We start from the raw sequence: 10,041 nt of genomic DNA on the forward strand, positions 1-10,041 counted from the left end.
AAGTGTTTTAAGTTTGAATTGTACAAAATTTTGAAATTGTATTACACATTAATTGAATAGCGTCTATAAACTAAATTTTGATGAGATACATTCACCAAGAAAGCCAACCCCTATCGATTGAATAACATTTATAAACTAAAATTTTGATATCTAAAAGTAAAATAATTATCAAGTATATGGACTTCTTACATATAAATAAATAAGCAATAGATTGTTCTCATTCTGTACAAGAAGATTCAAATTATATAACAAATATTAGTATACTTTGAACTATGTTTATATTTATATAAAAATATTGAAAGAAAACGATAATTTCCTTTTGGGGATTTGAATTTATGCACATTTAAATGAAGAGAGAATGAAAGAATGACGAAAAAGGAAAATAAAAAATCAAAATGGTTTTGGTTACGGAATCAAAATATTCCAAAAAAATAACTAACTCCAGGATAAGCACAGGTGTAGAGTCTTGAAGAATGGGTGTACGAAAGTTCCATGGCCTTAACGGTCAGCATAGAATTTTGAAAACAAATGGATGAAGTGTTAAATTAAGAGTTGGGGAAAAGATGGTGAAGCAACCCAACACACAATACTCTTCAAATTAGGCAGTCAACATGCAGCTCACCAGAAAATTAACTTCTTTTATGCATCTTCAACTGTGTTGAATAAAGTCACCTCTAAATAAATCATTTTATTTTATGCAAGTTCAAAATTCATCTATCCGAATGATCATAAAAATTTGTCATCCAACCTTGTCGTAGTGGTATAGTGTAGCTGATAATGTTATGTCCATCCATATATTCGTAAAATTGAAATCTTGATATCAATATCCGAATCCATGCTTCAAACAATATCTCCAATTTTGTCCTACATGTTAAATAAATATTTAAATTGATATATATCTCTTCTTTAGCCTAAAAATGAGAAATGAAAAGGAGATCATGCATGGTCAGGTCAAATATTGTTGTTCAAAAGCTGCCTAGCTTATGAATGGAAAATATCTATGTTTTTCCTCTTCTTGCCTTCCCATATATAACTTCTCACAATATTCATAAGTTTGGTGGGTTAGCTCATCTTCTTATAGGCATTCTTAGAAACAACTCTCTTTCTTTCTCTCTTTCTACAGCTTTATCTCTTCTCACAGTTTCCTGTCTATCTTCTTCATGGAATTGCCAATGAAGAGGCCTATTTCAGGTGATCAGAGAAGCCATTACAGAATAGAAGCAAGAAATCTTTGTTACAAAACAAGTGAGAGTTTTGATGGGTTGAATTGGGTGTGTGGTCGTGGTGGTGGGAGTTCAAAGCGAGGTCCAAAGTTCATTTTGAAGAATGTAAATTGTGAGGCCAGAGCTGGGGAGATTACAGCCATTGCTGGTCCTAGTGGGGCTGGCAAAACAACGTTGCTAGAGATTCTTGGAGGAAACATACCTTTGAAGAAGATTTCAGGCCAAGTGCTTGTAAATGACCAGCATATGCTTGAGAAAATGTTCCCAAGAATCTCAGGATACGTCACGCAGGACGATGCACTTTTCCCATTCCTCACAGTTGAAGAATCACTCATGTACAGTGCTCTACTGAGGCTTGCTGGTGGGAGAAAAGAGGCTGAATCTAGAGTGAGAAAGTTGATGAAAGATCTTGGGTTGGAACAAGTAGCAGGATCGAGGGTTGGAGGAGGATCAAACCGAGGCATTTCAGGAGGTGAAAGACGGAGAGTTTCGATTGGAGTTGAACTGGTTCATGACCCAGCTGTGATTTTCATTGATGAACCCACCTCAGGGTTGGATTCAGTCTCAGCACTTCATGTTATGTCAGTGCTTAGAAGAATGGTCGTTAGCCAAGGTAAGACTGTTCTTTTAACCATCCATCAACCCGGTTTTCGAATCCTTGAACTTTTCGATCGTCTAATTCTGCTTTCTAGTGGAGTTGTGATGCATAATGGATCACTGGATCATCTTGAGGAGATGCTTAAGCTTGCTAATCATCAGATCCCTCACCATGTAAATGTGCTTGAATTTGCCATTGATGTTGTGGACAGCTTGGCTATGCATGCTTCAGAAACTTTCAACAGACTCCATTACCTACAAAACAGGGTTGAGAATCAGACAATAAGAGTTCCACGCCTCAACAAGGACGAAGAACATATTTCTTACCAGAATTCTAGATCCAAGGAAGTTGTAATACTAGGACAAAGATTTTTCAAAAACACATTTAGGACCAAACAACTCTTTGCTACAAGAGTCATTCAAGCCTTGGTGGCTGGATTGGTACTTGGGACCATATTCTTCAAAACTGGGAATAATAATGGCAGAACTGCATTGCAAACCCGACTCGGGTTTTTTGCCTTTAGTCTCACGTTCTTGCTATCTTCAACAACAGAGGGTCTTCCAATCTTCTTGAGAGAGAGAATGATCCTGATGAGAGAGACATCAAGAGGTGCTTACAGAGTATCTTCCTATGTTCTAGCAAACACCCTTATCTTTCTCCCATTCCTTTTGATGGTCTCTCTTCTCTTTGCAGCCAGTGTTTATTGGTTGGTTGGCTTTAAAAATGAAGTTTCCGGGTTCTTTTACTTCTCTCTAGTCATTTGGATGGTCGTTCTAATGTCCAATTCTTTCGTAGCATGTTTCAGTGCTCTTGTTCCAAATTTTATTACAGGAAACTCAGTAATAGCAGGGCTAATGGGTTCTTTCTTTCTCTTTTCTGGTTACTTTATCTCGAAGAAGAACATCCCCAACTACTGGCTTTTTGTGCACTATTTGAGTCTTTTCAAGTACCCATTTGAGTGTTTCTTGATAAACGAGTATGGAGGAGAACAAGGGAAGGGAAGATGTATAGAGTCCAAAGAAGGAGTATGTACAACATATGGAGAAATGTTCTTAAGACAACAAGGACTAAAAGAGTCACAAAAATGGACCAATTTGGCAGTAATGTTGGGATTCATTGTTGGGTACAGAATCCTCTCTTTTGTGATCTTGTGGTACAGATGTAACAAAATCAGAAGCTAGATTTTATAGCCTATAGGGTAGATATTTGTTTTTGTTTCTAGTTTTTTTTCTTCACTTCATTCAAATTTATTTATATTTTCTTTGTTCAGATTTGTTAAAAATTTTAGAATGTTACATCTTTATAAAAAAGTAATAAGATACACAAAGCACATTCCATGCAGATCCTATATATCTTAATAGTGAGGAAGTACTTGGTTCATCTTTTAAGAGATTCATTTGATTTGAGAAAGAAATAAGCTTCTGTTTTTTTGGTAAACATTTGGTTGTGGTTTCATCTTTGGGATTTGTATTTGAGTTTCTCTTGTTCTTTGTCTAAAAAGAGGGAAAGGGAGAGAGAGATCAAACAATCAAAATGCACAACACACCAAGCAGCTTCATATCCTTTACATGCAAATATTGATACATTTGTTCATACTAACAGGACCAAAAATACAAAGAATAGTTCGATATACACCTCGAGAACACAACACGTCATGTGATTTTCAATGAAAATTCATCACTAAAAACTCCTACAATGACAAGGTTAGATACTGACACATGAAAGTGGAAAAAGTGCCAATAGTAGAATAGAATTCATGTATTCATGATAGAACAAAAAAATAAATATATACCTCCCGTTAATTAGAAGGCTTGCTAACCAACAAATAATTTATAACTCAGTTACTACGATCAAATATTGAATCGAAGGTTATCGTAGCATATGAGGTGTCCATGTGTCTTGATGATGAAGTTGAATCAATTGGCTTTCCTGAGTCTTCAGCTGTTGACTCACCTTTCTTGCATAGTACATCTTTTCGAAGCATGAACTCTGAAAGCATTCCTGGTCTAGATATTGTTTGATCAGATATATCGATTTCACCCGTTAGCATCTTGACAACAGTAGCCATAGATGGCCGGAGTTTTGGCATATCTTGGGTGCAGAGAAGACCGATTTTTAAGTATCTACAGGCCTGCTCCGTCACAAAGTCTTGACGTAATGATATGTCTACCAATTCCAACAATTGCCCTTTCTCATGATGCTCCCACACCTGTAGCATTTACATCTATTGTTAGAATTACCAGCACATTTAGCATAGAAGAACAAAATATTCCAAAAATAGCCATTGCATGATAAAATATTTTCTTCACATTTTATTGCAAAAGGATGCAGGTTCTACCCATATGCTTCAATATTTCCATCCTTGCTCATCAAAATTTATAGGGATAAGTATAATTCTTCTTAAAATAAATAGATTTTCCTCTGCTCTCCAAATTCCGTTGTTATATATAAATCAACAAGCAGATGCAGATGCATGGAGCGTTAAAAATAAACAAACGAAAGCACAGACCTTGAGGCCTAGGGAAAGAGAACTAGAAGCAAAAGCCGAAGTACTGAAATATATATATGTGAACCTATCAATCTTGATAAAAATATTCAATCATGTATTACCCGAAGAGAATGATCCTGGAACTTAAGGGATAATAGCATGGTCAATGATAACACCCAACTTTCTAGAAAATTCAACTAAAAAATGTAATGTAAATATTTTGCTGGATATTTAGACTATGATTTCATTTTTGTTTTAGTTGAAGTCTGAATTTAATATTACATCCAATGCCAGAAGAAGGGACTGTTTACCTTAAGTTTTGAACAAATATTGGAACGCATTTTAGAAACTATAATACTGCACTCAAGGGCAATATACATAGCAAAATACAATAAAATTTTGGATTCTTACGGCTGAGGATGGGTAGGTTTTAAAAGCACTACTATGTCCATCTTTGGGGGCAAAAACATGGAAGGAATCTAGAAGTTCAACAAACCATAGAGTAACACTAATACAGTCTCGTTGGCTAGATTTTGATGCCCATCATGATCAAGTTAGTGCACATGTTTATAAAGTAATTTGGTATCAATTACAAGAAATGCTCAGTTATGGAAGGTTTTTCATTTGAGTTGTACAGTCAACTCCAACTACATCCCTTCCCACTTTTTATTTTCATTTAAAACAGCAACTGAAGCATACCATTTCAAGAAGATACGGTTCTTCAGCAGGTAACCGTCTATTTATGTTGTACCTCCCACAAACAATTTCCAAAAGTAAGACACCAAAACTATAAATATCTGTTCTTCTTGTCGCTTGTCCCCGTATGGCAAATTCAGGTGCAAGATAACCTCTTCATAAACAATACAGCAAAAGAGTTAGTTTTAACATTTTTTTTCCCAAAAGAAAGTAAAACTGGTAAGTTTGCAAGGGGAGGTTGCAAGACTCGATAATAAGTGTCAGCTTGTCAGAATTTGTGGTTAAAAACAGGGAGAACTAAGGTTAGTGGAAGCAGAAGTTCTCTTGATAAGCAAGAGGTCTGTCAGATCGTTTCATACCTTGTTTAGTTACTATAGTCTGAATATCCCAAGGTTAGACAATTGCTTCTAATTCAAACTCAATGCACAAATAAGGGTTAAAATTATTTGGGTGTTAAAAAGGAAAATGGAGGAAATGTTCTGACTCCTAAGAGAACACATACCAGGAACTAGCATAGAACATACAATTTGTCAGCATCACCTTTTACTATCATTGCAAATTTCAATTAGATCATAAATTTTTTTATGACCAAAAGTATGAACTTCTACAAACATATGTAGTCAGTATATCTGTTTAGATTCTTTGATACACATTGCTAATTGCATACCGTCTTGTATGAATGTTTAATATACAAACAAGATAAACCTTCCTCCAGACTTGAACAGAACTTAATGCAACACAAGAGCAGTAACAGAAATATAGTACATGAAGACTCCAAACAGAAACAGTCATCATCACAAAGCTTTTCAGAAAAAAGATACTAAATAACATAGGGAGACTAAATATCATTTTCAGAGGATTTAGCTCTGCAATGTTCTGAGATTAAAAATTTAACATCACTAGCATGGACAACTTACACTGTCCCGGCAACACGTGTACTAACATGAGTCAAGTTAGCAGGGAGTAGTCTAGCAAGACCAAAATCAGAAATTTTTGGGTTTAAATCCTTATCAAGCAGGATATTGCTTGCCTTGATGTCTCTGTGTATAACATGCGGCTGAACTTCCTCATGAAGGAACGCTAGCCCCTGTGCAACGCCAATGCATATTTTACACCTTGTTTGCCAATTGAATTGAATATTCCTATGTCCTCTACCTATTGTATGAAGGTCCATTAGAATAAGTTGTTTGTGAAAAAAGTACAGAACTGAGAGAATAAAACAAAACAGGATATTTAACCACCAAAAAGCATCTTGTCAAGACTGCTATTTTCTAGGTAAGGATAGACCAGGATCCGGTGCTGCCCTTCCACACAACAACCATGCAACTTAACCAGGTTATCATGATTTATAACTGAGATCACATTGATTTCTGCCAAAAATTCACGTGTCCCTTGGCTTGAATCCATGGATAGTACCTTTATGGCAGCCAAAGTTCCATTTCCAAGCCTTCCCTGCTCAAGTGAAATAGTTCAAAACAGAACTCAGTACCAACGGAGCTGAAGAAATAACTTTTGGACATTAGTTATCAGCAAGAAACCACAAGAAGCTGCTTCAGCTGTACCTTGTAGACAGATCCAAAACCTCCCTGTCCAAGTTTGTTTTCAGACCTGAAATTTTCAGTTGCTTTTCTAAGTTCTTTGTATGAGTACAACCGAACGTTCGGAATATTTGAAATCTCTGTATCAATTATAGAGCTTAAACAACGTCATTTAAAAAGTTCAAATCATATGGCCATGAAAAAATTTCAGTGCCCAGAGAATATGACTAATTTTGATGATTTGTTATCTCTTCATCATCATGAAACCAGATCTTGTTTTCAAATTTTCTTCAAACGACAGACCATGAAACAGCTTGACTTCATAAAGAAGAAGAGGAAAAAAGAGAAATTTAATCTAATTTTAACATCAAAATTGAAGACAGAGTGCAGGCACATTAGACAAATAAGGATATAGAAAATTTGAGCCGTTTAGTATAATTGTGGGAGGATGCAGTTACAAATTGCAATTTTTCCACAAAAAGAGGATAAAAGAGAACATGAGAAAAATTAATGTAGAGACAAGATGTTCATGGCAGAACTTTGTTCGAAGAGTTTTTCCTACGAAAAATAAATCTTTCTAGTAAACAATTTGAAATTGAGTCCTCATATACTCGTAGAGAAACACTGCCACATAAGAGCAGTGAGAAAGAGAGATAAAAAGAATGAAATTCGTTTTTCTTCTCTTATTAAAATTTTGGACTCAGACAACAGTGCCCATTTTTTATCAACAGACCTTTCCTTTTTCTTAACAACAGAAGGTTGTAACTATGATTTCAAGCATCCAATAACGATGGTCATCTATGCTGCACTTAAAGCAAGGTTACACCAAAAAATTTCGAGAAATTTGACAAAAATTACATATAAGGAAGCCATTGATTACTGGTGTGTTAGATCCTCTTTCATCAGTGTAGACCTATTCATTTAAGCAAAAACTTGTGTTCTTGGTGCTGTGATAGAAGGGTAATGCAGCCAAAGTTCTTGCCAAGTATCTCATACAACAGCCATCATAAATTATTGCAGAATCAGTTGTGCTATATCAATCTAAACTAGCATACCTTCAACTACTGCAATTGTTTGTGCAACCGACGAATCACTATTTCTTTTTGAACCAAAACAGAAACAAGTCATCACGACTTATATTATGTTCAACTTCTGATCCAACAAGTAAAATCTCTGTCATTAAAAAGGAAGAAGAAGAAGAAGTAGAAGTAGTCAATTTTGGACACACCCAGTCGTATGAGTTTGTCTAGTACTCAAGTTACTTGTGGAATTATCTCATAAGCAAAACAAGAGGAACAATATAGGAATCTGATAGTCGTTTGACATCAGAAAATGAAAAATATTACTGGAACTAGTGTCTGATTCTTTAACAAGATATTATGCGTTTTATTAGAAGAAAAAGTTGCATCCTGAGATGTAAGAGAAGCTGGCCTACTAATGGTCAAAATCCAACCACGTAAAAGTAGAAACAAACGAATATACTGTGAGTACGATCATGATGGGACCCACTCGTTAAAATCTGATGTGTTTAAGCATATCAGAATTCAGAACAAGTTAGACGAAAAAATAAGATAAATAAACAGTTAAAAACAACACTGTCCATTCTATTCTGGCCACTTCGAGAATCTTGATTGATCCCCAATAAGTTTCCATTTCCGAGATAACGAACCTTCCCGTGTAAATTGGCACCGCTTATCAAATATAACCGTAAGAAAGAAGCGACATTAAGGCGCTCATATTTCAACACTGACCCATATAGGCAATTTAGAAAGACATGATAACATTCATTTGGAGATTCCTTGAAATTATCCCGATCCAAACAAAGTAATTAGAATTAGAAACCAAGAGCGCTTTTGTGTTTCACATGATTTCATCAGGATTGACTGAAAAAACCAACAGCTCTCTTGAGCTTAGAGAAATCCATTCAGGCGCCGATCTTTCTCAGTAACCAAGGATTTAACAAGCTTCTAATAAGTTCTAACGAAATTGAGCTAAATTCAACGCAGATTATGCAACACAGCCCCAAAAAAAAAACTACAGAAAACTAAAGAGCAGAACCTTGAGAATTCAGACTTAACGGTGAACGATAATACAAGGAAGAACATTTAAAATTATGTAAATTCTAACTCAATTCTCATCCAAGTACAACAAAACAACAACTGAACTTACCTCAACCGCCACAAGTCACCGCCAGCCCTGACCGGAGGTAGAGCTCGAAGAAATTGCTTCCTGCCTCACGGAAAGCAGGATAACAACAGAGCGTGGTTTAATTAGTGAGAGCCGCCAAACGCGAAAAGAATCAAACAGCAACACGAACAGAGTCCAACTGCATTTAAACAAAAAAACAGATATGAAAATTAGTTGTTGTGAAATGCAACAAAAATGGAAGAAAGAGATGGAGATTACAATTGAGAATATTAGCGCGTGGAATTCGTCGGTCCTAAGATGAACAGTGCGTTTGAACAAACCGGAATGAAGATGCTTATACTTCTACGCCGGCTACTCACATTTGCCAACCAGCCATAAATCCACTTTCTCTATCTCTCTCTCTCTCTTTCCTTTTTTCTAACAATGGGTTTTCTTTAAAATATAGAGAGTGGTCTCTATACATTTCATATTGATTGAAACATTTGATTATTACAACTATGATGGGAGTATACATTAGGCGTTAGCATAGATTAAATTTTATATCATAGATAAAATTAACAAAATCTTCAAAATAGACAGCAAAATCTCATTAATATAAATATATAATAGACATATTAAGTAGTCTTAAAATTTTATTTACTAATTTAAGTTCTTTTGTATTGAATTTTTTGTTTTTATAAATTTTTTCAAAAATATACATCATTTAGTAGACATTTCCATCAAAATTCCTGTAAAACCTTGAATATTAGTTAAATTAAACTTATTTCTACCTAGCAACAAAAAATTATATACACATTTATAACATAATTAAATTTTACCTTAAGTATTTCTTAACCAATTTAAAAGTGGTCAACTAATTTTTTTTTTGAAAGAAAAGTCTTTACATATTAGAAAATATCCACATAGATAGGATACTCAAATTTGACATTTCTCATTTTCTCGCTTGAAATGGTAGTCTTTTTATTATTGAAAAGACTCTTGAGCTACACATTCAACAAATTATGAAAAAGGTAAATTTACATTAATCTTTCAACTTTTGGCATGTACTATTTATTTCTATATTATACATCACATATCAACTCTTGAAATATTAGAAATAAAGAGGCATTTTTGTTTTTTTCATGTTGTTTCTCAAGATGGTTGATGGTGGATCCCAGTATATATATAATAAGTAAAAGAATTGGCTCAATGGCACTTTATTAAGATGAGATTTGATAATAAAGATTCTGTTTTAGTATGTTGATTGATATTTAATTAATTTCCCAAGTTGAGAAATCACACAAAATAATGACTAAAAAGAGTAAAAGTTACTAAAATGGTAGACATTTCTGTTGATATTTGATTTGAGTT

General features: G+C 34.6%; 2 protein-coding genes across 4 annotated transcripts; one reads left to right on the forward strand and one right to left on the reverse strand.

Annotated features, from left to right (window-relative positions):
• Window positions 1–847: 847 nt before the first annotated feature.
• Window positions 848–3,162, forward strand: LOC101213419 (ABC transporter G family member 10). Its single transcript, XM_004137195.3, has one exon. The coding sequence runs from the start codon at window positions 1,161–1,163 to the stop codon at window positions 3,000–3,002; it is 1,842 nt and encodes a 613-aa protein (XP_004137243.1). The 5' UTR covers window positions 848–1,160; the 3' UTR covers window positions 3,003–3,162.
• LOC101213174 (cold-responsive protein kinase 1) lies at window positions 1,941–9,133 on the reverse strand. Of its 3 annotated transcripts, XM_031883937.1 has the most exons (9): window positions 8,950–9,133; window positions 8,713–8,869; window positions 7,599–7,716; window positions 6,568–6,683; window positions 6,244–6,457; window positions 5,923–6,160; window positions 5,009–5,159; window positions 3,614–4,030; window positions 1,941–2,075 (listed from the first exon to the last, which is right to left on the reverse strand). In XM_031883937.1, the coding sequence occupies exons 3-8, from the start codon at window positions 7,669–7,671 to the stop codon at window positions 3,659–3,661; spliced, it is 1,164 nt and encodes a 387-aa protein (XP_031739797.1). In that variant the 5' UTR covers window positions 7,672–7,716; window positions 8,713–8,869; window positions 8,950–9,133; the 3' UTR covers window positions 1,941–2,075; window positions 3,614–3,658. The 3 variants fall into 3 exon arrangements, with proteins under 3 accessions (XP_031739797.1, XP_011653284.1, XP_004137242.1); XM_011654982.2 differs by lacking the exon at window positions 1,941–2,075 and having other exon boundaries at window positions 3,356–4,030; XM_004137194.3 differs by lacking the exon at window positions 1,941–2,075 and having other exon boundaries at window positions 3,356–4,030; window positions 6,247–6,457; window positions 8,950–9,132.
• Window positions 9,134–10,041: the final 908 nt, after the last annotated feature.

Source organism: Cucumis sativus, chromosome 4 (assembly GCF_000004075.3).
Source record: "Cucumis sativus cultivar 9930 chromosome 4, Cucumber_9930_V3, whole genome shotgun sequence".
Classification (NCBI taxonomy): Eukaryota; Viridiplantae; Streptophyta; class Magnoliopsida; order Cucurbitales; family Cucurbitaceae; genus Cucumis; species Cucumis sativus.

What these genes read in the sequence shown, in the direction of transcription:
- LOC101213419 (XM_004137195.3), top strand. Translation starts at nt 1,161, where the DNA reads ATGGAATTGCCAATGAAGAGGCCTATTTCAGGTGATCAGAGAAGCCAT.
- LOC101213174 (XM_031883937.1), bottom strand. Translation starts at nt 7,671, where the DNA reads ATGACTTGTTTCTGTTTTGGTTCAAAAAGAAATAGTGATTCGTCGGTT. An exon ending in AACAATTGCAGTAGTTGAAG is followed by an intron (nt 6,684 to 7,598) that starts GTATGCTAGTTT and finishes TAATTGATACAG; the next exon opens with AGATTTCAAATATTCCGAAC. An exon ending in TGACAAGATGCTTTTTGGTG is followed by an intron (nt 6,161 to 6,243) that starts GTTAAATATCCT and finishes TTCATACAATAG; the next exon opens with GTAGAGGACATAGGAATATT.